The sequence below is a fragment of the Podarcis pityusensis genome, assembly GCF_964106645.2.
Source record: "Podarcis pityusensis genome assembly, chromosome: 16".
In the NCBI taxonomy this organism is placed as follows: Eukaryota; Metazoa; Chordata; class Lepidosauria; order Squamata; family Lacertidae; genus Podarcis; species Podarcis pityusensis.
This window is the reverse complement of record NC_138041.1, coordinates 22,310,683-22,338,249: the sequence shown is the minus strand read 5'-3', so window position 1 is coordinate 22,338,249 and position 27,567 is coordinate 22,310,683. Positions and strand designations below refer to the sequence as shown.

General features: G+C 46.7%; 2 protein-coding genes across 5 annotated transcripts in view; one reads left to right on the top strand and one right to left on the bottom strand.

Moving 5' to 3' along the window:
• The window catches only part of GCN1 (GCN1 activator of EIF2AK4), a 66,777-nt gene extending 60,104 nt beyond the window's left edge, over positions 1-6,673 (top strand). Inside the window, 5 exon segments of the mRNA XM_080986555.1 lie at positions 913-1,009; positions 2,096-2,244; positions 2,412-2,519; positions 4,555-4,773; positions 5,979-6,673. Coding sequence (XP_080842681.1) covers positions 913-1,009; positions 2,096-2,244; positions 2,412-2,519; positions 4,555-4,773; positions 5,979-6,104 — 699 coding nt within the window. The 3' untranslated portion in view covers positions 6,105-6,673.
• The window catches only part of CCDC60 (coiled-coil domain containing 60), a 55,717-nt gene continuing 34,509 nt past the window's right edge, over positions 6,360-27,567 (bottom strand). For 3 of the 4 annotated variants that reach the window (XM_080986283.1, XM_080986285.1, XM_080986286.1), the window contains 13 exons: positions 21,611-21,802; positions 20,020-20,142; positions 18,809-18,913; positions 17,904-17,994; positions 16,296-16,527; positions 16,100-16,187; positions 15,219-15,284; positions 14,574-14,654; positions 13,658-13,747; positions 12,135-12,245; positions 11,605-11,736; positions 10,016-10,205; positions 9,201-9,412 (listed from right to left, as the gene is read on the bottom strand). In XM_080986283.1, the coding sequence (XP_080842409.1) occupies positions 9,251-9,412; positions 10,016-10,205; positions 11,605-11,736; positions 12,135-12,245; positions 13,658-13,747; positions 14,574-14,654; positions 15,219-15,284; positions 16,100-16,187; positions 16,296-16,527; positions 17,904-17,994; positions 18,809-18,913; positions 20,020-20,142; positions 21,611-21,802 (1,663 nt within the window). In that variant the 3' untranslated portion in view covers positions 9,201-9,250. Of the gene's footprint in view, positions 7,929-9,200; positions 9,413-10,015; positions 10,206-11,604; positions 11,737-12,134; positions 12,246-13,657; positions 13,748-14,573; positions 14,655-15,218; positions 15,285-16,099; positions 16,188-16,295; positions 16,528-17,903; positions 17,995-18,808; positions 18,914-20,019; positions 20,143-21,610; positions 21,803-27,567 lie in introns of those variants that run through there. The other variant, XM_080986284.1, reaches the window with a different exon arrangement.

The window sequence follows — 27,567 nt, the reverse complement described above, 5'->3', positions numbered from 1 at the left end:
TATACGGTAGTTAGATTTTTGCAGCAGCTGATCTGCCCCACATTGTGAGAAGGCTAATAGCTCAGCAATGGCCTAAAGGGACGCTGCCTCCAGCCTTGGAGAGCCACAGCTAGTTGTAGTCACAGATGGGCCAAGGGCCTCTGGGCAGCTTTGTGTGTGCTTGTTGAAAAAAAATATTACCACCTTTTTCTCCTGCTGTTCTTCCAAGGAGCTCAGGGCCACATATACAGCTCTTGATAGGATTTGGTCTTGACTGAAGTTGAGCTTAGCAATGAATCTCCACTTAGAGCAGCACCTTTTATACACCCTGAATGTGATCACGTGGAGACTTTGCATTTAGGAAAACGAGGACATTTATTAAAGGAAATACTTAGTTGATAGAACTAGGCTATTTTCATCTAACTAAGGTGGGGGTGCAAAGAGCCCTGCTTGTTCTTCTGTCTCTGTAGGGGGAGGGAGGGAGGAAAGATGTCTCATCCCCCAAGGGTGGGAAGGCAGACGTGAGAACAGCAGCCCTAAGGGTACCAGTCCAGCATCAAACCTGCACAGGATAGGAAGGTTGGAGAGTCTTCTCTCAATCTTCTTTATCTCCACCTTCATACAAGATGAGTTTGTTTCCCAGGACTTTCAACAAGTCCTCTCTTCCCTGTTTTTCCCCCCGGGCCTCACTCGATTAATTTTTTTCACTTGTTCACAAAATGAACTCACCCCTTAAAATCGAGTGATTAACACAAGAGTGACTGCAAAAGAGATCTCAAAGGGAGGGGGCGTCTGGTACGAGGGCGACCTCATGCTTTTCTTTTGCAGGCATTAAGCATATAGGAACAGAACCTAGAGAAACCCAAGTGTGTTCCTGCTAGAACTTCTGTTTTGCTGGAAAGCCTCAATGTTACTTGAAATATTTCCTTTTAGGATGCCACCCGTATGGCCTCCGCTGGCTGCCTGGCAGAGCTGTGTGCGTTTCTGTCGGAAGAAGAACTTGGCAGCGTTCTCCAGAATCACCTGTTAGGTATGGTTTTGCAGGTGGTGCAGAATGATTCCCAGGAGCAGAAAAGGTGTCCTCCCTGCTTGTCACCATAGAGTGGTCCAGACCTGGGTGGGGAAACTGTACTGTCTTCTCTGTCCACTAGGAGGCAGTAAAAAATATTATGATTGGGGCACTCCATTACATGCACAATGACAACAGACATGCTAGGGGTTGGGTTGGTTGGAGTGCCCTGGTTCAGTTCTTAAGTTACGGATTTTAAATTTACACCGGGAAAGCTTTTTCAGGCCATTGCCCCCTCGGTTGCACAAACACATTCCCAGTGCCCCCTACTCTCTAAAAAAAGGATTGTTCAGAATAGTAGTTTCCACAACCCACTAAGGAAGATAATAACACAATAAAATTCAAAAGAGTAACAATTGATTGCACATTTATTCAGCATGCAATTAAGACTGTTTACTTTACTTAACAAAATTGACGAACTTGATCATTGATTGATTGAGTTTATATATTGCTCTATACCCGGGGGTCTCAGGGCATTCGACAGAGTAAAATCAAGATATAAAACCACAAAATACCTAATAAAAGTAAAAGCAACAACCCAATAGCCCCCCCCAAAAAAACACATTTTAAAAGGGCATAGGATGTAAATCGGATCAACCAAAGGCCTGGTTAAAAAGGAATGTTTTTGCCTGGCGCCTAAAGGTATATAATGAAGGTGCCAGCCAAACCACTCTGGGGAGAGCATTCCACAGACGGGGAGCCACTGCAGAGAAGGCCCTGTTCTCGTGTTGCAACCCTCCTGACCTTGATTATCTCAGGGTCTGGGTAGGTTCATATGGAAAAAGGCGGTCCTTGATGTATTGTTGTCCTAACATCTATTCAAAGTCGGATAGCCATTTACACCTCCTGTGCCCCCCACCCCGCTGTCCCCTTGCCTCTTAGTGCCCCCTTCAGTAATCCCGGGGGCAGTACCACCCAGTTTAGGAACCATTGTTTTAAAATGATTGGCATCCTGAAATGCTGATGCCATCCAGATTGGGGGGGGGGGAGGAGAGGAAGCGTTGGCCTGATGCCAGGCTCAGAAACACTCTTCCTTCGCTCCTGCAGCGGATGTCTCTGGCATTGACTGGATGGTGCGGCATGGGCGCAGTCTGGCGCTTTCCGTGGCTGTCAGCGTGGCCCCCGGCAGAGTGTGCGCCCCCAAATACAGCAACAGTGTCCATGAAATGATCTTTAGCAATACTACTGCGGACCGGGTAAGCGTCTCCTTCCAGCGTGGCTGCCGGGTGCTTCCTAACAGCTTTCTGTTCGGCCTTAAATCCGGGAGGCCCTGATCTGAAAGACAAAACGAGCAGTGCCTCGAGGTTGCGAGGTCCAGTGGCAAGGAGTTCCGAATGTCACTTTCCTGCTTCTTCTTCTCCAGATCCCAATTGCAATCAGTGGCATCAGAGGGATGGGTTTCCTGATGAAGTACCACATAGAAGCCAATGGGGGAAATCTGCCCCCCAAACTCTCCAACCTCTTCATTAAGGTGAGCCCCTTTCTGAATGTATGGGATGGAATTTGATGGTCCACATGTGGCCCTTGACGCGTTTTTTTTGGGCGGACCGCAGCAAAATCTGACACCCCAGCTTTGGTGAAATGCGGGGGGGGGGGGGGGGGTTTAGCTCTAGGACCCTGCCAGAGCCTCATGCCTCCTTCCAAAAGCCTGGCACAGTGCCTGCTTCTAGTCTGACCCATGCTTTTGAAATGCATCTTGGAACTTGTAGAAGGGTTCTGAGGAGTTTGGTTTGCACTCTTTCAAGGGGAATGAACACGGAGGGAGGCGGGCCCAGAAAGGATCCGTAAAGGAGCTGTGCCAACGTTTTGGCTTTATATAATTTTAGTGCCACGGGGACATAAAAACCCCCTTGAGTTCTAAAAAAATTAAGGGTAGCATTTGCAGATCTTTCTCCGGCACACCCATTTGAGTTAATATGAATTTTGATGGATCCTGATGCCTGGACCACCATTCCTAAATATTTATAGTTTAGACTTGTTCTAAATTTTGGCCTTGAAGTTTCCAGTTTCTGAGCTTTGGTTTTTCCCCAAAAGCAAGAATTTTGGTCTTCTGATAATTTATTTTGAGGCATTCCGTCACACAATAGGCAGCTAATTTTCTTAGTGCTCTTCTAAGCCCTATGGGGGTTCTGGATAGTATTACCGTGTCGTCTGTGTAAAGCAGAGCCGTGATGTGCTGGTTTGCTAACTTCAGAGGGTGAAAGTCAAGGTTATGGAGAATGGTTACCAAGTTATTTAAATAAAAATTAAATAATAAAGGGACCAAAAGGCATCCTTGCCTAACACCCGTAAATGTTTTGATGGGGTCTGTTAAGAACCCTAGCCGGCTGCACCCGACTCTAAAGGCCGTATTTGAATGTTCTACCTGAATTAAATATAGAAGCCTTCTATCGATGGTAGTGGCCCTAAGCTCGTCCTCACTGGCACAGTGCTTAATCCAGCTTTGGGAAGGCAGCATTGAGGGTTGAGGGGGGTGTCAAATTTTGACCTCGCTCCCCGCCCCCAACCTGGCACAACAAGGCAGTGTGCGGCCCCCCGGTTCCATGTTGAACTACTCATGCAGCCCACTTGGTATAAAAGGTTAGACTGTCCTGCCCTAGAGCAAGAGGCTTGAGTGATACCAGCAGGTTCCAGGAACCCTCTTCATTGTGAGATTTAGCGGGGTGATGTAGGAGTTTGCTTGGGGCCAGGATGGAGGGTTGGAGTCCTGCGTGAGAGCCAGGAGGCTGAGAGGTGCCGAGTGTGTCAGAAGGAGGAATTTGTATCAGGATACAATTAGTCATTTGTATTATCCCCTAGGGATGCGGGTGGCGCTGTGGGTTAAACCACAAAGCCTAGGACTTGCCGATCAGAAGGTTGGCGGTTCGAATCCCCGCGACGGGGTGAGCTCCCGTTGCTCGGTCCCTGCTCCTGCCAACCTAGCAATTCAAAAGCACGTCAAAGTGCAAGTAGATAAATAGGTACTGCTCCAGCGGGAAGGTAAACGGTGTTTCCGTGCACTGCTCTGGTTCACCAGAAGCGGCTTAGTCATGCTGGCCACATGACCCGGAAGCTGTATGCCAGCTCCACTGGCCAATAAAGCGAGATGAGCGCCGCAACCCCAGAGTCGGCCACGACTGGACCTAATGGTCAGGGGTCCCTTACCTTTACCTTTATTATCCCCTAGCTATTGCCTAGGAGAGAGGCCTTCTCGGTGGCTGCTCCCAGACTTGGGAACTCCCTTCCACTGGAGGCTAGGCTGGCCCCTTTTTCGTTTTCCTTTTGCGGGCACACAAACACTTTTTTTCTTCCGACAGGCCTGTGGCCGCCACCGACTGTTTTTTGACGGTGGGTGTCCTGTGACTGTAATGTGTTTTCACTTTTTTAAATTCTGAATTGTAACTTGTAAATATCATCAGTCTTTCTAAAGTCAACTTGTAGTTGCTTGTGTTGAATTGTTTTGTTAGTAAAAATTAGCTTCCTGGTTCTTGGTCGGAACTGAAGTGTGTGTGTGTTTACCCTTGCAGTGTCTTCAGAATCCATCCAGCGACATCAAGTTAGTGGCAGAGAAGATGCTCTGGTGGGCCAACAAAAGCCCCCTTCCTCCCTTGGAACCCCAGACCATGAAGCCCATCCTCAAAGCGCTTCTGGACAATACAAAAGACAAGAACACCAGCGTCAGGGCCTACAGCGACCAGGCCATCGTCAACCTCCTGAAGATGCGAGAGGGCGAGGAAGTGCTTCAGGTATTGGCCCATCTTGGAGGAGGAAGTCAGTTTCTCTTCCCCCTCTCCCCTCCCTTCCGCATGCTCTCTACTAATTGGCAGAAGCATCTTCTTCCTAAGTTGTAAAAATCTCCCACTCCCGTTTCTGTGCTGGTGGTAACGCCAGCTAAGTCCTTTGTAGTGTGTGATCTCTGTCCTCTCTGCTCACCCCCTTGATATGGAACTGTGGACCTCCATTCCCCCACCTCCAGCTGCCTCCTCAGAATGACGCCGCATCGCGCTGTCACATTGTTTAGGGATGATATTTATTATTTCTATGCAGCCCATTTGACCAGGTTGCCCCAGTCACTCTGGGCAGCTTCCAACAAATTAAACCACTGTAAGACACCAGACATTAAAAACGTCCCTACGCAGGGCAGCTTTCAGTTGCCTTCTAAAAGTTGTATAGTTATTTACCATATTTACTCGAATCGAATGCTCACCTTTTTTGGCTAAAATGCATCGCGAAAATTAAGGTGTGCATTACATTCGATGGCACATTTACGTTCGCCAGCAAATACCTTTTGTGGATTCAAGCTTCTGAAGGGGTATATTAGATTTGATGGCACATTAGACTCTAGTAAATACGGCCTTTCCTTGACATCTGGTGGGAGGGCGTTCCACAGGGTGGGCGCCACTACCGAGAAGGCCCTCTGCCTGGTTCCCTGTAACCTCACTTCTTGCAGTGAGGGAACCACCAGAAGGCCCTCGGAGCTGGACCTCAGTGTCCGGGCTGAACGATGGGGATGGAGACGCTCCTTCAGGTATACAGGGATAGAATGGGATGTTCTGCTGCTGCCTGTCCAGAAATGTTTGCTGCCTCCCCAGATTCCTAACCGCCGCTTTCGTTTTCCACTTGTAAATTGGACGCAGAACAGGAGGAATAGGGTTTTCACTCAGCCTTAGCTTTAATTGCTGATTGGTCCATTTGGGCAAACAGGTAACTGCCCCACCAATCCCCACCTGCCCTTAGCCAGTTCCCCACCTGCCTACCTTCTTCTTACAACCAGTCAGGGGGTGGCTGTGCCCATCCATGGCTCTAGCTCCACCTATTGCTGATCTCCTTGCTTTCCCCCCTGCCAGTCCCAGTGAGCATTAGCCGCCGCCATGATGAGCCACAGAAGCGGGCTTCGTGGCCACCTCCCACACCACACACCCTTTCCTCTAATAACAATTATTTCCTGCAGTCCGTCTCCAAGATCCTCGATGCCGCCAGTCTGGAACTGCTGAACGAGAGCTGCCGTCGATCCCTGAAGAAGCTCGCTAGCCAGGCCGACTCCATCGAGCAGATTGACGACACGATCCTGACGTGATTTTCGAGGCGCAGAAGGGAGAGGTGGCCCTTGTTACCCATCACTGCATCAACATTACAACTCAAAACACCAGTGGAAATGTTTTCATTTTCGAAAATGCTAAATTCTGATGGGAGCTTATGGAAAACAAAGAAAAAAGGGCTTCCGGAGTATTTTAATAAAGAAATAAACCAGAATAGCCTTAATAAGAGTTCTGATAGGTTAAGTAAATAAAGAAATAGAATTTGGCTCCCCCCACTTTAATTTTTTTTAAAAAAACACAGAATTACATGGTGAAGGAGTCCTATCAATTGTGAACCGGTAATTGGTAGTTGGTCCTGTTGTGAATCTCCCTCCCGCACCTTTGTGTTAAAGGAGCAATTCCCACTCTGTGTAAGTGGAATTAAAGAGTTCTGTGGAAGTTGAGCAGTTTGTTTTGATGTACTGCTGATTTGCTGCTGTTGTAGCTCGGGGGGCTGCAAATTCTGTAAATCAAAACTTAATTTAAAGAGCCTCAGAAATTAGAGGCGAAAGGGGGATGAAAAGTAGGCTGTTTGGGTGACAGTTTAATAAAAAGCTTTGAAACGAAACTGCTGCTAAAGCATTATTTGCAGATAAGCACTTCAGCATGGCACAGATATGGTTTGCTGTAATTCATTAAAAAGAGCTACTTGTGGTTTTCTAGAATCCAGTGATGTGCTTCCAGGATCATAAGGACTTTCATTGGATAGTGAAATCATTTTTAGCAAATGCCTTAGCAAGGTTTTCGTCTTCCTCTCTGTCAGTTGGTGAGATCATGAGCACTGACCTTTGAAATACCACCAGCCCTGCTTAAAAATCACGTGCAAGGTTTTTGGTAAGATCCCTCTCTTGTACAGAAGATGGCAGTAGGAGACAGGGTGTGTTATCTGATGAGTGAGTAAATCCCGTCTGCAGATACTGGATCCCTAAGTGGAAGCTCAGTATATCATAGAATTGTAGAGTTCAAAGGAACCACGAGAGTCATCTAGTCCAACCCCCTGCAATGCAGGAGTCTTGCGCAATATGTGGCTCAAACACACAATCCTGAGCTTTAATGCTCTACTAACTGGATGAGAAGCCGCTGGGAATGCATACCGCTAAAACAATTTTTTTAATAATTCAAAGCATACACAAATAACAAAACATTTGCAAATGCTGGCATTGGTCTGAAGCCTCAGAACTGCCCCTTTCAGCAGAGAGAGCTGATCACCACAAGCAAAGGGATCCGCTCCCTTTCAGCAGAGAGAGCTGATCACCACAAGCAAAGGGATCTGCTCCCTGTCAGCAGAGAGGGCTGATCACCACAAGCAAAGGGATCCGCTCCCTTCACTGACCTGCAGGTTGCCGCAGGCACGTAATTCCATGCCTCCTGTCCCAAATTAAATTAAACATCTAAAAGTTAAAATGGCTTTGGCTGTTCAATTCTCTTCCTTGTCATTTTGAGCCTGCAGCTGCAAGCGACGGTAATGCAATTCCAAATGAACCTTTTTGAGAATGAGCAATTCCAGCCTTTTGAGAGGGTTCTAGAGTGTGGCCCTTGGGCCCTAGCCACGCATCATTCCAGGCGTATGAGCAAGAGTACAGTTCTCCAAGTAGACACTCCAGGTGTCGGCTTCATCCAGCTCTTTCTCAGCCCGTGTCTGATTTCTTTTTTTACAAAAAATGAAGCCTTTGTCCTTAGTCTTTTTGACCCGGCCCTTGCAGGGAGGGGGGCTTTCAGCATATCGGCGGAGCGCTGTGTGCTCGCTTAGGGATTGTCACTCGAGACTGTAACCATTGTTTGTAATCATCCATGGGCATCTCCACAATATATTCACGCAGGAACTATGAAAGAGGCAAGAGGGAATGTGTGACAGGTTGTAAAGGAGAAACATACAGGCCACCGAGCAGGGGTGAAGAACCTTAAGCCCTGGGGCCAAATGGGGCTCTCTAGGGTTCTCTATCTGGCCCTAGTAACAGCCCTCACCTGTCCTGCTTTGCACCTTCCTTGAGTGCTTCTTGCCTGGCTGGAACAAAAATCTCGAGGAAGAGCACCAAGGCAAATGTGCAAAAAGAGCACAAAAGCCTTGGCCACTGTGCTTCACACCAGGCAAAATGGAAGTGTCTGCTTTTTTTCATGGGGCAACAGGCAAATGCCCATTTCATTTCCTGAAATAGTAAGAGTGAGGTCTTGCGCAAAAGTGATGAAGAGGTTTTGGACAAGACCTGGAACTCGCATCCTTTTTAAAAACAGTCCAATTAGGAGCGATTAGGCTCCACACTAGTTTCTCCACCATCTACTGGGTGGATATCTTAAAGGAACGGGTCCTCCTAACCAGGTTACTGGAAGCCGAACGGGCAGCAATTGGTGGAAACTGGCACTGGTATTGTTTGGATTGCTGGAAACAAAGCTGTGGTTGGGGGACAAGTAAGTGGAAGGTGAGTTGGGTAGTGGTACATCATTCCTGCTGCAATGTCACCCTGGTGGGAGATCTGGCTTACGAGCTACAAGGCTGGACTCTGGGGAAGGTCGAGGTTCCCCCGCCTCTGCTGCTATAGCCCTCTAGCTGCACCCCTGCTAGTTCAGCAGTAGGGGAGAGTTGTAGCTCAGTGGTAGGGCAACTGCAGAAGACCCCAAGTTCAAATCCTGCTGTCTCCCAAGTAGGGCCCTGCCTGAAACTCTGGAGAGCCGCTGCCAATCAGTGTGGACATTACTGAGCTAGATGGACCCTAGATGGCTACTGCAGTTGTTCCCTGGAGATCCAAATCACACTCGTCTAGTCATTTGTTCAGGACTGGTCAGGAAACTCTCCTAGTTGCAGATTTATCTCCCTTCAATACCTTGTCAGTCTAAACAAGTAAATCCAGCACAAAGGGAGTTAAGTATACCATTGAGGGCGAATGTAGGGGATGTGTGTATCATCTTCCCCCAAATTTCCTTTTTCCTTTAAACCTAAAAGCAGATTCAATAGGCTGTGTGTATAAGCAGGAAAAAAGCACGAGGACCCTCGGGCTCTTTTTCCACACAAGGTCATCCCCCTCCTCTCCACCTGCCAGAATTGCTTGTACCCAAGGAGAGGGGTAGCTTCTAAAAACAAGCCTGCAGGACCACGGCACTTATGTGAAAGGAACTGTATTGGATATCTTTTGTTGGGTGTTCTCTGTTCTCACGCACCCGGAGGCACTCGAGACAAACGGGAAATAGTATTCCTCTGCTCTCCAAGACTCCCCCTGCCCCCTTTTGCCTCGGGTGGTTCTTTAGCAAACTCAGGTGTTCTCCTCTCGAGGTGGTACTGAAGCAGCTCCAAGCCCGCCGCGTCCTCAATTACCTAGGACAGGAGACAGAGCCCAGAGGAAGGGGGGAGTTGTAGTCCAACAACATCTGGGGACCCAGGGTTGAGAAAGGGTATCTGCTTGGCCACAATGAGCACAGGAAAGATGCTGGACTTGATGGGCCTTTGGGGGTATATTTTTCATCCCGGGAGTTCAATGGTGCACTATGTGAAATTGTCCATGCTAATCTTACCCTAGATCAATTCCACTGTGCTACCCTCCTTGAGCTTCCAGGATTTATATAGAAAGAGGAGAGGAGGAAACGCCTCTCTCTCTCTCAGCTCCCTCCTTTGCCAGATGGCAATAATAACGCTGACCGATCTTGCAGAGGCTTTGTACCGATTGCTCCAATAAAACAAACGTGGAGCCCTCTGAGCACGTTTAAAAAGGTAATCTAAATCATTCTGGATAGAAGCAGAGGCCTGCAGAGCACAGCATCCCTCCCAGAAGGCCAAAGATTTCTTACCAGGATCCTTGAGCTAGAGCCTAATGAACTGAATTTGTTTTCTCTCTCTTGTCATGGAGAAGCCCAGGGATGAGCAAATCTGCCTTGGGCTCTCTCGGCCCTTTCAGACAGACTCTCCTTTCGCATCTCTCACCTCCACAGCCGCGCAGATGTCCGGAGAGCAGATTTCCCAGATCCGAAGCTCCCCCAACACTTTCAGGAAGGTGGGCGGCCGGATGCGCAAGTCCGGATTCCTCGCAAACCTCTCCAGTTTCTTTAGGACTTTCTGGGTACGGTGGTCTCTCTTGACGTCATCTGGGATCCTGGCCAGCAAAGTGGAGAACCTTGGAACAGATACGAAAACAGGCGTTTCAGCGCAAGTGTCCTGGACGGCTTGTGGTGAACTTGTTAGGCCAGTGTTTCCCAAACCTGGGTCTGCAGCTGATTTCGGACTATAATTCCCACAATCCCTGACCACTGGGATTGCTAGCTAGGGATGATGGGAGTTGTAGTCCAGAAACTGCTGGAGACCCAAGTTTGGAAAACATTGTGTTAGGGTCTTCCAAGATGGCATTTCCTCCACGATGTGATGGAGAGCAACTGCATGTCAAAACAGTTTCTCTCCCACCCACCAAATGCCCATGACAGGTCCGCAAGGCAGTGTCTTAAGGCTGCAAAATCCTAAAATGGAGAACGGCAAAACCTGTCCAGCCATATCCACCTCCCTACTGGAAACTGAGATGGTAGGGCAGAACTCTGCCAACTTCCTGGTTTTAAAACACCTCCCCTTGACCACCTTTTTTGCATGTTTTTATCCTGCTGTAAAAACATTTTTACATGCCTGCTGCTCACTGAGAAGCGACTTCCTGTGACTGCCAAGATTCCTGGCCTCCCGGAGGTCACCTGTAAATGCCTCTGTGCTTTCAACTGCCTCCTGACAAGCTAGAAACTTTGGGTTTTGTTTTTAAAATGCAAGTGCCGAGGTTCTTAGGAAGCTGGCTCCTGATGCCAGTACCCTGTTTTGCACTCTCCCCGCGGCAAAGCGCTCTGGCTTTTAATAATAATAATAATGATAATGATAATAATAATAATAATTTATTATTTGTACCCCGCACATCTGGCTGGGTTTCCCCAGCCACTCTGGGCGGCTTCCAACACAGACCAAAAATACACTAAAATGTCACACATTAAAAGCTTCCCTGAACAGGGCTGCCTTCAGATGTCTTCTGAATGTCAGTTGTTTATCTCTTTGATGGGAGGGCGTTCCACAGGGCGGGTGCCACTACCGAGAAGGCCCTCCGCCTGGTTCCCTGTAGCTTTGCTTCTCGCAGTGAGGGAACCGCCAGAAGGCCCTCGGCGCTGGACCTCAGCGTCCGGGCAGAACGATGGGGGTGGAGATGCCCCTTCAGGTATACTGGGCTGAGGCCGTTTAGGGCTTTAAAGGTCAACACCAACACTGAATTGTGCTCGGAAACGTACTGGGAGCCAATGTAGGTCTTTCAAGACCGGTGTTATGTGGTCTTGGCGGCTGCCCCCAGTCACCAGTCTAGCTGCCGCATTCTGGATTAGTTGTAGTTTCCAGGTCACCTTCAAAGGTAGCCCCACGTAGAGCGCTTTGCAGTAGTCCAAGCGGGAGATAACTAGAGCATGCACCACTCTGGCGAGACAGTCTGTGGGCAGGTAGGGTCTCAGCCTGCATACCAGGTGCCCTGGATACAGAAGCCCCTTTACCCATTTCCTCACCAGTTCTCGGATTCGGCGTCTTGTTCCGGCTCCGTCCCCACCATCGACTGCCTCATCCGCTCGAGATCTTTTCGGAACTTGGTGATGCGACTCAGGCATAGGTACTTCCTCGTGCTCTTCTCTTCTCGCCTCCTGCCAATTTAGCTCATGTGTTGTTGTTTTTTAAAGTGAACCCTTTGAGCAAGGTGTGATTGCCAGTGCCCACCCAGCTGCAAGTTCAAATCTGCCCTGTTCTGGGGACAGGGCCGTAGGGACGCAGGACAGGCAGGGCTGAAGCTGGGAGCCGCAGAGTAAAAACGGGAGGGTTTTTTAGGGGGATGCAGGGGGACAGTTTCCCTAAGTAGTAGCAGTTGCCAGGACATTACCCTGTTTGCCTCTACATAGTTACACTGTTATTTTAGACATTGTGATATATTGGTGCATCATAATGTTTAGGTGGTGATATATCACAATGTCGAAAACCAGACAATGTCCTGCCCCAGTTCTGGGCTTGGGCTCATAACCAAGATGGAAGACGAAATATGATTTACCTCTCTAGGATGTCCAGTTGATCGTGCAGCCTGAATGCAGACTCGTGGGCCACCTCGTGGAAGATATCCTTCATGTTCTGGAAAGTCTGCTCTTTCCTTTTAAGGAAGAGGCTGGAGGAGAGAGAGGCAGAGGTATTAACCCACAGGCTCCAGGTCTCTAGAGAGGTGGAAGAAGGGTAGGCCCAGTTTATCTGCCCAAGCTGGCCAGTTTGGGAAACGGACCTCTCTGGGGCAAACAAAAGGGCTTGGGTTGGAAAACCCTCTCCTTGCCTGAGATTCACAGCAATGGGTATTCAAAGGCACACCACCTGGGACAATGGAACTGGAAGAATATACTTAGTAGCCACAGATAGCCTCCATGAATTGGTCTCATCCTCTCTTAAAAGCATCGCCACACCTTGTGGGAGAGCGAGTTCCATACTATATACTCCATGGGAAGAAGCCCTTTCTTTCGTCTGCCCTGAATCTCCCACTGTTCAGCTTCACCAGATGGCCTCTGATTCAGCTCCTGGGACAAAAAAGTCCCCTGTCCTATGTTTCTCTCTTATGCTAACTCAGCTGAACAGCCCACTAAACCCCCTGCTCTAGAGACAAGTATATTGAGAGGTTTTACATCCGGACACAGCGTAGTCTGTAGTTTGGCCCGCGTAGACAGTGTCCAGGCTGTTTAAATGTCCTGGAAAATCCAGACATATGGCAGTACCCCATCCTGCTGTGCAAAGTGCAAAATGGTCTGATTCTCACCTCCTGATGCTATTTCACTTAGCTTGTTTACTATGAATTTTCTCTCTCTTTTTCAATTATATTTTATTAAGTTTCAACATTTCTAACACAGGCAGTCAAAACACAAGTTCGTCTTTTTTCTTATTTTTGTCAACTTCCCACTCAGTTATCCATGGAGTTGTTGCTTTTCCTCGTCTGTTGCACTCTATCGTCTATCAAATCATAACCACAATATTATAATCTAGTTACTTCTGTTGCTCATAGCTCAAGTCCAGCTCACGAGATCATCATACTATTCTTTAAATAGTCCAAAAAATGCATCCATTCTTCCACAAAACACTCATCACGCTATGAATCTTCTTTTGGAATTTACGTATGATGTTTGTTTTGATGCTAAAGATGATGCTCAGTTTGGTAGGTACCTGTGTTTCACAGAATGTAGAAAAGCTCCGGCGCTTAATCGTACTAGCTGCTTATTTTAAGATATTTCTCACTTACGTTGTAAACTCCTGAGTGTTCTGTTTACAGATAAGCAGTATATAAATTACCATATATATATAATATAGAAACAAATCATCCCCTCTCTATCAGCCAGATAGCAGAGGAAAGGCCTGTGATCTTAGAGCCCCAAATGAGCAGCTGCATTTCATCACCTTACTTTCTGCCACTGAGACTTCCCTGGGTGTGTGCAAACTCCTCCTTCTGGGTGATGTCAGAGTTTGTGGGAGGAGCTTCTGCGCAGCCAGAATAGACTCCCTCTTATTGACCCTCAGGAAAGAAGCCTATCTCCGCACACCTACCTTTGAGGTTTGTTGATCTGCTCAGTGGTGTCTTCGTCCGAGTAGGTCGCTGTCATCGTTTTATCTTCCCGGACAGTCACTGTCATTGAACTGCAAGGAAATTCAAAGGGAAATGGACACACACAGCTAACAATCAAGGGGGGGGCAGGTCTGAAATCAGGGGGCTTCTTCTGTGCAAGGACGAGGATACAAAAGTTTGCAGACCCAGGATTGTTAGCTTGAGGAATCCAGCCTCGATTACTCAGCCAAAGAATCCCGGAGCACTTCTCTCATACACGATTGCTCTTGGTGCCTGTCTCTTCCAGACATACAGAGTTAGGGCTCTCAAGTAGCTGAGAACCCGTGCTGCTGTTTTGCAACGAGTGCAAGTCCAGAGTTCAAATCCCACCAACGCTTCAGTTTCAAGAGAACGGCCTGCAAGTTCTGTTACGTACAATGGAACGTCACAGAAAACACGATTTAAGTCGCTCTGAAAGAATATATTGGAGCATTTCAAGTCGTTTGTCCCGGTATGTGCATAGAAAATAGAGCTATCTGAAAGGCAGCACAGGGAGAGCTAGCTGCACTGATTGTAGCAAAGCATCCCTAATTAGTATTATTAGGCCATTATGAGATTGTTCCATAATCCTAGGATGATGCTGAAGGCACCCTGGCCTTCTGAACTTGCCACTACAGTGGTACCTCGGGTTAAGTACTTAATTCGTTCTGGAGGTCCGTACTTAACCTGAAACTGTTCTTAACCTGAAGCACCTCTTTAGCTAATGGGGTCTGCTGCTGTGCCACCGGAGAACGATTTCTGTTCTCATCCTGAAGCAAAGTTCTTAACCTGAAGCACTATTTCTGGGTTAGTGGAGTCTGTAACCTGAAGCGTATGTAACCTGAGGTACCACTGTACACGGCTGCTCCCCCTCCCTACCTCTTTGGCCTCTGCTCCCCTGAGGTCTCCTCTTTCGCGACTCCTGTGCTGGTCTTCTCTTCCTTCGAGGACGAAACTGAGCTGAAAAGCAAGACACTCGGATTTACCAACATTAGAGGAGTGGCAGACAAAGATGATGGAATGTGTGTTTTAGGCAAAATTGCATTAAAAATAATAATCACAGAGTTAGAAGGTACACCCAGGACCATCTTGTCCAACCCCCTGCAATACAGGAATCCTTTATCCAATATGGTGCTTGAACCCACAACCCTGCGTCCTGTGCTCTACCGACTGAGCTATCCCTTGGGATAAATTTGCATTAAAAATACTGGTGAGTTTTCATATGGAAATTTTTAAACACACACACACACACACACACAAAATCTAAAAACATTTAAAAGCAATCACACATTAGCAAAACTGACTCCTGGTATTGCCATGGCACCCATAATATTCACACTGAAGAGCTCCTTTGAACATAAGATCTCAGCTGCTCATCCTGTTCTTGCAGTGGCCAGGCGGGATGCTCTGTGGCTTCCAGCAACTGCATGAAGAATATTCGTGTCCGAATTGTAGTAAAAAACTGAAAAAATGAGCGATATGTTCAGCTGCGTCGCGGCCATATGCACCGTGCTCAGTCCCTACCTTTTGCCCTTCTGCCCAAACGAAAATTCGCTCTCCAGCTCGCGTCTCGACAATATGGTGTGCGAACTGCAAAATAAGGAGCAGAAACCGAGTCTTGCATGTGGCCAGAATGCAGGGACTGAAGCAAAAATGCAATGAGAAGTGCCCCACCCCCCCAAATCTGGCCTCTCTTTTGAGATACACAGTCATCCGATCCAATTAACGGGTATAATTTTCCGCAGTTGTCCAATCGGGGCTCTCTGGGTAGGGCCTTTGGAGGAAATTGGGGAGATGGGAAGACTCTTAAGCCACACTCACATCATATGTGAACGACAATGCCACTTTAAACTTTCATGGCTTCCCCCAAAGAATCCTGGGAGCTGTAGTTTGTTATGGGTCACTAGAAGACACCCCGCTGTTGTCCCAGAGCTACAATCCCCAGAGTTCCCTGGGAAGAGGGATCAACTGTCGAACGACTCCGAGACTTGTAGTCCCACGAGGCGGAACAGAAGTTTGCTAATAACTCTCAGCAGCCTCGGCAAAACACAACATGCAGAATTCTTTGAGGGAAGCCGCGACTGTTCAAAGTGTTCTCAGAGAGCTCCAAATACATGGTGTGATTGTGGCTTCAGGGAGCAAGCAATGGAATGAGATGCTGGCTGGGTATGGGGAAATGGCAGCTTGACTTGCCAAAATCCGTTTCTCCGGGATGACATCGGGTGTCAGGGACTGGGCAGAGGAGGAGGAGGAAGAAGAAGAAGAAGAAGAAGAAGAAGAAGAAGAAGAAGAAGAAGAAGAGGCGTAATAGTAGTAGTAGTAGTAGTAGTTTGGAATTTATATCCTGCCTTTCACTCTCTCTCTATACTGTGACCCCGTCCGCTTCCACAAAAGGCGCGACGTACCAGCCGTGCGTCAAGTTCCAAAACATATTTTCTTTGCTAAAATTCTTTGCCACGTCTTCGTGTATCATCTGAAGCAGCGTCTGCAGTTCTGAGAAGGGGATGGGGGAAAAAAAAGGCAGGTGATATAATAAATAAATTCTGGAGAGGGGTAGCCGTGACAGCCTAGAGGGGAGTCACTGAGCTCTCCGGGACTCACGGTAGCACATTGGCTCCTCTTCCTCCCTGGTTTGCTTGCTGAAGATGGACTCCATCTCCTCCCCTTCCTTGGCGCTGTCGGAAGGGGGCTGGGCCGCTTCGTCGTAGATGGGCGACAGGGAGCTTGTGCTGGTCAGGGTCGTTTTGCTGTGGGGAGAGGAGATGCTCATGGTGGAAGACCTCTTGGGGATTCTCCTGCCCCGGTACTGTCCTTTCTGGGTGTATTTTCTGCTCTGGAGAAATGCAACAGAAAGCCTATAAGAGGTGGTGCCTCATCAGGATGGTCCTACTGTTTGACGGGGACACACACACACACACACACAATTCCACAAAGTATTAGGAAAACATGGGAAACTGATTTAGGCACTTGGCTTGAGGATGAACAAAGGGGGAGAAAATGTGTTCAGATTTGCCATTTTGGCACGCATTCAAGGAGGTGCTTTGAAGATGCTATTCTGCTGGGACCGGACACTTGTAAAAAATTCCATATGTTATAAAACTCCAACAATAGTATGGCGGAGAAGAGGATTGTTGCTTTGCCTGCAGTGGGATTACCCGATAGCTCAATTTTTTTTGGAATGAGGTCTTTTTTGAACAAGACCAAATCCTCTGCTGAGATCTGATTCTAGCACACTTCTTGACCGGAAGGAGAAATAATCGTGGAATTCAATACAGAGAATTATTGGCTATGTTTCTGGTTGCTGTGTGGATGGGATGCTCTCCCCAGGGAAGTTCACCTGGAGCCTTCATTACACACCTTTAGGCGCCAGGCAAAAATGTTCCTCTTTAACTAGGCCTTGGGCTGATTGGCATCCAATGCCCTTTTAAAATGTGTTGGGGAGGAGGGAGGGATTGTTATGTTGTTGTTTTTATTATGTATTTTGTGTTTCCATATTGTGATTTTATGCTGTGAGCCCTGTGGGTATAGATTGTTATACAAATTTAATAAATAACAACAACAACAACAGCAACAATAATAGCTAGTTGTTGGAAGGGGGGTTCAGAGGCCACCAAGGATGGATGGTATAAAAACAAGTATGAGGGGCTGGTGGGGTGGAGACGCTGAGCCTGTGTGTGGTGGCATCCACCACTCACTGCAGAGCCATAAGGCAAGCCTCAGTTATCCCATCTGCAGTATGGAGACAATGACAGCTACCCGGTAGAGCACTAAGTAACCACCCCACCAGAGAAAGAATTTACACTCCTCCTCCAACCACACATGCCACGGAAACTGTTCTGAAGGGCTGGCGGAAAACCACAGAACCCAGGGAGGGTGTCAGGAATGGTGATTTGCTTTATTTTATTTTTTTGAGGCTCTAAACAAACACTAAACAACTACAGTCGTGCCTTGGTTGTCAAACAGAATCCATTCCATGAGTCCGTTCGACTTCTGAAAACGTTTGACAACCAAGGCGCGGCTTCCGATTGGCTGCAGGAGCTTCTTGCACTCAATCGGAAGCCGTGCCAGACATTTGGCTTCCAAAGAACCTTCGCAAACCGGAACACTCACTTCAGGGTTTGCGGCGTTTGGGAGCCAAAACGTTTGAGTCACAAGGCGTTCGAGATCCAAGGTACGACTGTATTTGGAAACTGGCATAAAGCAAGTTACCTTTGTTTGCAAGAGAAAGTGCTCCCATCGAGCCTTCACCGTCTTTTCTTTCGCGATGACTTTCAAGGAACTTTTTGCACCGCCGTAGTGCCTAAGGGGGGGAAATGAAGGGGGCGAGCTTTCAGTGGTTACACCCTGGCTTTTATTCCATGCCCCTTCTGGCACCGCTGAGACACAACTGACTCTTGGGCCTAGCCACAGATTCCACATCCAGTGGCAGGACCCAGTCGTGGAAAGTACCCAGCTTCTGGCTCTAAACACGTGCAGAGTGCTTTTCTTACGGCTAGTGGCCTGTCCTCTCTTGAAGGTATAGAATATGGAATTTACAGCCATGTAGCCTTCTAAATGGGACGCAGGTGGTGCTGTGGGTTAAACCACAGAGCCTAGGGCTTGCCGATCAGAAGGCTGGCGGTTCGAATCCCCGCGACGGGGTGAGCTCCTGTTGCTCGGTCCCTGCTTCTGCCAACCTAGCAGTTCGAAAGCACGTCAAAGTGCAAGTAGATAAATAGGTACCGCTCTGGCGGAAAGGTAAACGGCGTTTCTGTGCGCTGCTCTGGTTCGCCGGAAGCGGCTTAGTCATGCTGGCCACATGACCCGGAAGCTGTATGCTGGCTCCCTCGGCCAGTATAGCGAGATGACAGAGTCGGCCACGACTGGACCTAATGGTCAGGGGTCCCTTTACCTTTAGCCTTCTAAATCCATGGCTAAATTCTTCAACACAAGCTCATGGGGTGATTTTTTGCATAGTTTACTCACAGCAGTGAAGCCGCACTCAACCCCAACCAACGGAGGAGTTGCTCTACCCCATTTTCAGAGCTGCCTGCCCATTTTCAAGGTATCTCGGGGGGGGGGGACCAGCCCACCCCCCAAACACCATGACCTGGCCTAACTGCACCAAGACCCACCTGGGATTCCAGCATGTCATCACAGGTTTCATGCTGCTGTTGGGATCCAGAGTCAAAGCTTCCAAGAGCCAGTTGAGGGCGCACAGCTGCCGGAAGATGGAGTCGCTGTCAAAGAGAAAGAGGGAGAAAGGCAGATGGTGAGTTGACTGGCAGATGGTGGGGCTGATTGGCAGAGGAGGTGGGCTCAGGGGCAGTGAGTTTGGAGAGGGGGAAATGGGCCACAAAGCAGAAAACTACGCAACTGGGCTTTGGGCTTGTGGTCCTCAAAAACAACAGTTTAACTAGGTATAAAAATAACCACAATAATAATAAATTACTTAAACAGCACTCATCTGACTGGGTTTCCCCAGCCACTCTGGGCAGCTTCCAACAGAATATGAAAAACCCCACAGCAAAACATAAAACTTAAAAAACTTCCCATACAGGGCTGCTTTCAGAGGTCTACAGAAAGTCGTATAATTGTTTATCTCTTTGGCATTTTGATGGGTGTTCCACAGGGCGGGTGCCACTACCGAGAAGACCCTCTGCCTGGTTCCCTGTAGTTACACTTCCTGCAGTGAGGGAACCGCCAGAAGGTCCTCAGAGCTGGATCTCAGTGTCTGGGCTGAATGATGTGGGCTGAGACGCTCCTTCAGGTATACTGGGCCATTTAGGGCTCTAAAGGTCAGCACCAACACTTTGAATTGAGCTCAGAAACGTACTGGGAGCCAATGTTGCTCTTTCAGGACCGGTGTTATATGGTCCCGGCAGCCACTCCCAGTCATCAGTCTAGCTGCCGCATTCTGGATTAGTTGTAGTTTCACCTTCAAAGGTAGCCCCACATAGAGCGCATTGCAGTAGTTCAAGCGAGAAATAACCAGAGCATGCACCATTCTGGCAAGACAGTTTGCAGGTAGGGAGGGTCTCAGGCAGCATACCAGATGGAGCTGGTAGACAGCTGCCCTGGACACAGAATATATGCTAAACTCTCTTGCAGGTACTGTTCAAAGGAAACAAACACTCTTCCTTTAACCACCTGTTTAGCATCTTCATATTCCATACGTGGTTATGATCCCCCTTTCCCCAAGTGAACAAAGGAGCCAAAGTCCCCTCTGAGCATGTACAGTTAGCCTTCCCCAGACCAACAAGCAAACTGCAAGTGGTCTCTGAAAAGAAATGGCAAGCAGAGAGTCAGAGAGTATTCCTGACGTTATTAACGCCTTCAAACGTACAAATGGGCATCCGGATGCTTTTCCGACAGCAGGCCGTTGTAGACGGGGGTGAAAGGTCGGACAATTTTCTTCTTCTTCTTTTTCTCAGTCTCTCTCAGAAAGGGACATTCTGTTAGAAAGAAACTTGGGGGTGGAGGGTGGGGGGGAGAGAGAGACAAAGAGACACAGCTGTCAGAAAACAAAAGCACAATCTGTTCTAGACAGGAACTGCTTATTGATCTGATTTACACCCACTCCTGGCACTCCTCGTCCTTTCTGAAGAGCACCCTGACCTGCAAAATTAGCACCCCCATAGACATTTACAACTGCAGAGTCCTGTACAAGGAAAATGTCATAATAGCAAAATCACCCTCCTCTTTGGTCTCCTGCATGCTTAACAGCTAAAGATGTTCCTTTAATGCAAGGCTGGGGAATCGTCTTTTAAAAAAGGTGATTTATATTGTGAAATGTGTCTCATATGCTTCAGGCATAGAGATATTATCATAATTCCTTCTAATACTGATTCAAATTGTGCCATGCGGAGCCTCCACTCATTCCCCCATTCTAATGTCCGGTCTATGAGTGCCATTGTGTGTATACCCTAAACCCATGTGCAAGAGAGACGTTCAGGGGCAGTGCACACGCTTTGCTTGCCAAAAGGTTTGATCTCTGGGTAGGGCTGCGAGGAACTCTGGCAGAGCTGCTGTTGGCCTGTGTAGAAAATGCTGAGCTGGGTCAGCCAATGGTCTGATTCGGTATAAGGAAGCCTCCTATGATTGGTCAGGGGTAAAGCATGTGTTTTGCAGGCAGAAAGTCTGTGACTCGATCCCTGGAATCTCCAAGTAGGACTGAGCTCCTGGAGAGCAGCTGCCAGGCAGTGTAGATGGCACTGAGCCAAGAATCTCACTTGGTATATGGTAAAGGTAAAGGACCCCTGGATGGTTTAGTCCAGTCAAAGGCGACTATGGGGTTGCAGCGCTCATCTCACTTCAGGCCAAGGGAGCCGGCATTTGTCCACAGACAGCTTTCTGGGTCGTGGCTGGCATGATTAAACCGCTTCTGGCACATTGGGACACCGTGACGGAAGCCAGAGTGCACAAAAATGGCGTTTACTTTCCCGCCACAGTGGTACCTATTTATCTACTTGCACTGGCGTGCTTTTGAACTGCTAGGTTGGCAGGAGCTGGGACAGAGCGAAAGCAGCTCACCCCGTCATGGGGATCCAAACTACCGACCTTCTGATTGGCAAGCCCAAGAGGCTCAGTGGTTTAGACCACAGCGCCCCCCCGCGTCCCACTTGGTGTATGTAGGGCTGCCATACATCCTGGATCTTAGACCTAAGTTAATCGACAAGCCCTGGTTTTTACTTTTTGAAATATGGCAGCCCTAGGTTACACGGCCGTTTCTCACACTGTCTAAAATGTCTGGAGGGCATCGCATTGGCCAACTCTGAGCTAGTCAAACTCGCAAAAAGGTGTGTGTGGATGATCTTCTGAGACGCCGTCAGCTCAGCTCTCAATCGAACCTCAAGAACCCGATGGGGCCACTTAGAGGTCACATTTGGAAAAAGGAAACGGCTGTTAATAGATTAAGAGCCTCGAAGAACACCTACTCAGTCAGTTCTTCATCCCCTGAGTCTTCATCGGAGGATGAGGATGATGGGTATTTCGGCGGCTGACAGTCAGTCCTCTGCCTTTCCTGCTCCTTCCACTCTTCCAGCCTGGTTGCTTCCTGTCTCTCCAGAGTTTCTCTGCGAAGCATATGGAAGTAGCCCCGCCCGATCTTCACCGAGTTGATCAGATACCTGTTAAAAATGGCGGGAGGTCAAGCGCTGAAGTGATGGCAAAGCTACCAATATGGAGATACATTATTCCCCTCCAGCAACCCTCCAGAAGAACTCTCTGTCTCTTTATGCAAAAAGTAAAAGAGCACATGTTGAAAGAAGTCCAGGACCCAAAGGATTATGGGTTGTCTCAGAGGCCTTCCTCCTCCTCATTCCTGTCAGAAGAACTTATTTAATTCATTTTTTAAAAAAAGATTTTTGTGAACACTATTTGCAACCCCGAAAGTGCAGTAGCAGGGTGTTACATCACAACATAAACAGGGCAGACAAAGAATCAATAATAAGGGAAAGAAATGATGACGTGCCAAAATAAAGCAAGATGTTACGAGCTGCAGTGGTTGGTGAATGTTGAGCATCTAAGTCTATTGTAGAGCTGGGTGATACATCAATACATCGTCCAAAAATGGTTTCAATATTGGTTTCATAATTTTTAACCTGGCAGTATATTGCGAATCATGATGTTTGTGTGTGTGTGTGTGTGTGTGTGTGTGTGATGCAAAAATCGCCTTGTTGTAAAAACCATGAAGCCAGACAATGCCTCTACATAACTCCATCCTTATTTCAGACATTGTGATATATTAGTATAGCACAGGCATAGGCAAACTCGGCCCTCCAGATGTTTTGGGACAACTCCCACCATCCCTAGCTAACAGGACCAGTGGTCAGGGATGATGGGAGTTGTAGTCCCAAAACATCTGGAGGGCCGAGTTTGCCTATGCCTGGTATAGCACAACGTTTAGCTGATGATATATCACAATGTTGAAAACCAGATATCGTCCAGCCCTAAATCATAGGAAATAAAATCCTACTGAATGACTTAAAAGCATTCTGGACCTTCCACCCCCCTGGAGACGTGCGGTTTTTGTGCAATTTTTCCCATGGTAGGCAAAGGCCGTAAGTTATAATACCACACAGCCAAATGCAGATTTTTTTCAAGGTTTCTCATTGTTGGGCTGTTGAAATCCCAGCGACAGCGAAAATCCAAATCAAGAGCTCTTCGGAGTGACAAGCTGTCTGTCCACATATTGACGAATGTCAGTTGTGGGGAAGCCTGAGCAGGTGATTTAATTGTTTTGGATATTTCTTAATATACTCGGGACCGGAATAATGAAACCTGATGGCATTCCCACCAAAGGTGGAAGGAAGTCCCTCAGAGCCCGCAGGCCCTCCAGCAATCTTGTGTTGATTGTGACGCGATAGGAAACATCTGCACAGGTGCGCAATTGCCATCTGTGCTGCCAACTCCTTCCCATATAACAAAACGGATTTATAGAAATTTGCTAACTGCCGTGATTTCCATTCAGATTCCTGTACTAGTACTGATGGACACACTGTACGCCTAAACACAGAACCTATAAGGAAGGTGAGCTATTGAATTCCCTAGAGAGATTCTAGCCCACGGGTAGGTAAACTAAGGCCTGGGGGCTGGATCTGGCCCAATCGCCTTCTAAATCCGGCCCATGGACGGTCCGGGAATCAGTATGTTTTTACATGAGTAGAATGTGTCCTTTTATTTAAAATGCATCTCTGGGTTATTTGTGGGGCATAGGAATTCGTTCATTTTATTTTTTCCCAAAATATAGACTGGCCCACCACAAGGTCTGAGGAATAGTGGACTAGCCCCCTGCTGAAAAAGTTTGCTGACCCCTGTTCTAGCCCATAACGGAGGAGTCTGAGGATGGAGGGTAACTCCGAGGAGCACATCATCCTGACCCAAGTGTTGGACTACGTACAACAGCCTTTGTCAACCTTATATGCCTATAGACATCTTGTAGGCTCCTTCAGTCTGCTCTTTCTGGCGCCTGGCAAAAACATTTTCGCTTAGGCAAAGCCTACGCATATTGAAAGTTTCCATGTGTTTTAATCTGAAAATGCTGGATTTGATTATTTTTGGTCATTGCCAAATTTAATTATTTTCTGAAGGTTTTTAATCGCTGTGCTGAACTGTTCGTTTGTCTGTTTGTTTTAGAATGATAATTTAATCTTAACTCTTTTTGTAAACTGCTTTGAGGTCCATTACTCATCATAGAATCATAGAGAAAACCACAGAGTCGTACAGCTGAATACGCTGGCAGCGTTTAAGATAAATTCAACAGTGTAAATAAGTTTTGAGGGATGTAATAGTGGAATAGTGAATGGTATCGTTTTTTGTAAAATATGCAGCGATTTATGATATGTAAAATGAACCATGGAATGAGAAGAAGGGAAGTCATTGATATCTTAAGGATACAAAAATGAGTAAAACAAAATTGTAAAACAAAAATATTATACAAGACATTATATTTGTGCGCAACAGTAGCTGCAAGGCTACTGCGAAAAATTGGGAAAGTGGTATTATACCAACAAAAATAGAGTGGCTTGCCAAATTATTGGAGTACTACAATATATCCAAAACAATGGGAGAAATTGGAAGGATCTCAAAAGAGAAGATAGACAGGGATTGCAAGGTGTTTAAAGGATACTTGCAAAACCATATTGAAAAATCAGAACTCCTGTTAGAATAAACAAGTTCCGTTTTAAATACTGAAATACTAAATAAGATGGATAACAATGTGTAATAGAAAAAGAAGCATGAAATTAGGTTAAAGGTGTGTGAAAGAAAGTAATAGAAGTGGAAAGAAATTGCAATTGAGTAGATTGGAAGTCTAACACAAAGGTGGGGTGAGGGGTGGTGGATGGTGATAGGAAAAGGAATTATAAAAACAAAAAACAACAAAAACAACAAAAATATTACACACACACACATATATAATGAGAAAATGATAGAGTTGGAAGGGATTGTGAGGTTCATCAAGTCCAACCCCTGCAATACAGATGATGATGATGATGATGATGATGATGATTTCCTCATTGCATTTCTGTCCTTTTCTTCAAAGGAGCTTAAGGTGGGAAATGTTCTTCTCTCCCTTCCTCATTTAATCCCCACAACATCCCTGTGAGGTAGGTTAGACTGAGAGGCAGTGACTGGCCCAAGATCACACAGGGAAGTTCATGGTCGAGTGAGAAATTGAACCATGGTTTCCCAGGTCCTAGGCCAACACTCTAACCACAACACCACACTGGTATATCATCATCGTCACCATCATAGGATCATAGAATTGTAAGGGACCATGAGGGTCATCTAGTTGAACCCCCTGCAATACAGGAATCTTTTGCCCAACGTGGGTTTCGAACTCACAACCCTGAGATTTAGAGTCTCATGCTCTACCGACTGAGCTATCCCTTCACCACGATTTATTTATATCCCACCTTTTCTGCAGAACTGGGACTGAAGGCAGCTCACAAAAAAATAAAACAAACACAGAAAGCTAAAAACCTATAAAATACAACAGTTAAAAAGCAATTGAGCTAAGATGACTATGTAACAGTGGCTTCCATCGTAAGACGCATTTGTGCCCCTATTAGGCTGGTGTTCACATATTTAATAAATATATATGTGACATATAAGGGGAGAAGACCTCATCCAGATTCTAGGCAAATAAAGGCTTGTGGTTCAGAGAGAGACAAAGACAGTTGAATTTTGCATTGGCTATGAGACTGCAGCAGAAGATTTCTTTCGTCTCTCTCCCCCCCCCCCGCCACCTATTTTTAAAAGAAGACTTTTGTCGGATGACAGACGAGACAGACAACGCAAAGCGCTCACTGCCAGCAAAATGGATACATCACGACAAGTTGTTCTGCAGTCCGCGTGCAAAACATATTTCTACCCTGTCCGAATCAGACAAGCCCATCCATCTCCCGAAACACTTCGCGTACCTCCTAAAGTAATGGCTGCAACCAGGTTCAGAACACCCTCTTCCTTCCTAGCAATGCATTAAAACTCCTCGAAGGCTACTAGACACTTAACAAATGGCACTTCTGAATCTCAAGGTGATTCGCCGTCTGCCTGTAATGTCTGTGGAATTCCTGACATATGGGAACCCATGTTGGAATGTATAAATTTTGGCAAATTTCCTTTAAAAAAGCTCAAAAACTTCTTTTTTTCATTTTAAAAAAAATTATTTTATTTATGATTTTCAGGTTTATACATTTCAATAATTTTACTGTCGTTTTAACATTTCAAAACTTGACTTCCTTCCCCCTCTTTCTGCTGTTCCTTAAATTTATTTTTAATATTTTCTGCAATTAACTTAATTTGTTCATTTATTCACCTGCTTTAAATATATACTCTTACAAAACTGCAGGTTATTAAAATAATCCTGCCAATGTTCTTATCTGTTTACAATTTGTTTGTAAATATCTAATAAACCATTTACATGCTTTTATGAAAAGTCTGTTATCTTGATTTCTTATTTTTCCAGTAAGTTTTGCCATTTCTGCATATTCCATATGTTTTTGTATCCATTCCTGGGACTTCTTCTTCTTCCCATTTTTGGACAAGTAACATTCTTGCTGCTGTAGTCGCATACATGAATAAGATTCTATACAGTTTCAGTTGTTCCTATAACTACCAAAAAGAAAGCTTCTGGGGTTGTTGTTTTTTATGTTATTTTAAACATCTTTTTCAATTCATTATATATCATTCCCAGTAAGCTTTAACCTTACTACAAGACTTCTTTTTCAGATTCTGCAAAAGCCCAACAATTTTTGTGTCTGGATTTTCACTTTTGGAAGAGTGACTAGCGAGGTGCCACAGGGTTCTGTCTTGGGCCCGGTCTTATTCAACATCTTTATCAACGACTTGGATGATGGACTCAAGGGCATCCTGATTAAATTTGCAGATGACACCAAACTGGGAGGGGTGGCCAACACCCCAGAGGACAGGATCACACTTCAAAACGACCTTGACAGATTAGAGAACTGGGCAAAAACAAACAAGATGAATTTTAACAGGGAGAAATGTAAAGTATTGCACTTGGGCAAAAAAAATGAGAGGCACAAATACAAGATGGGTGACACCTGGCTTGAGAGCAGTACATGTGAAAAGGATCTAGGAGTCTTGGTTGACCACAAACTTGAAATGAGCCAACAGTGTGATGCGGCAGCTAAAAAAGCCAATGCAATTCTGGGCTGCATCAATAGGAGTATAGCATCTAGATCAAGGGAAGTAATAGTGCCACTGTATTCTGCTCTGGTCAGACCTCACCTGGAGTACTGTGTCCAGTTCTGGGCACCACAGTTCAAGAAGGACACTGACAAACTGGAACGTGTCCAGAGGAGGGCAACCAAAATGGTCAAAGGCCTGGAAACGATGCCTTATGAGGAACGGCTAAGGGAGCTGGGCATGTTTAGCCTGGAGAAGAGGAGGATAAGGGGTGATATGATAGCCATGTTCAAATATATAAAAGGAGGTCACATAGAGGAGGGAGAAAGGTTGTTTTCTGCTGCTCCAGAGAAGCGGACACGGAGCAATGGATCCAAACTACAAGAAAGAAGATTCCACCTAAACATTAGGAAGAACTTCCTGACAGTAAGAGCTGTTCGACAGTGGAATTTGCTGCCAAGGAGTGTGGTGGAGTCTCCTTCTTTGGAGGTCTTTAAGCAGAGGCTTGACAACCATATGTCAGGAGTGCTCTGATGGTGTTTCCTGCTTGGCAGGGGGTTGGACTTGATGGCCTCTTCCAACTCTATGATTCTATGATTCTATGAAATATGGCAACCCTAGTAATGTATGCCTCTGACAGCGGAGGTACAACACAGTCATTGTGGCTAACAGCCAATGAGAGCCCTGCCCTCCCTGAATTTGTCCAATCGCTTTTTAAAGCCATCTAAGGGATGCAGGTGGT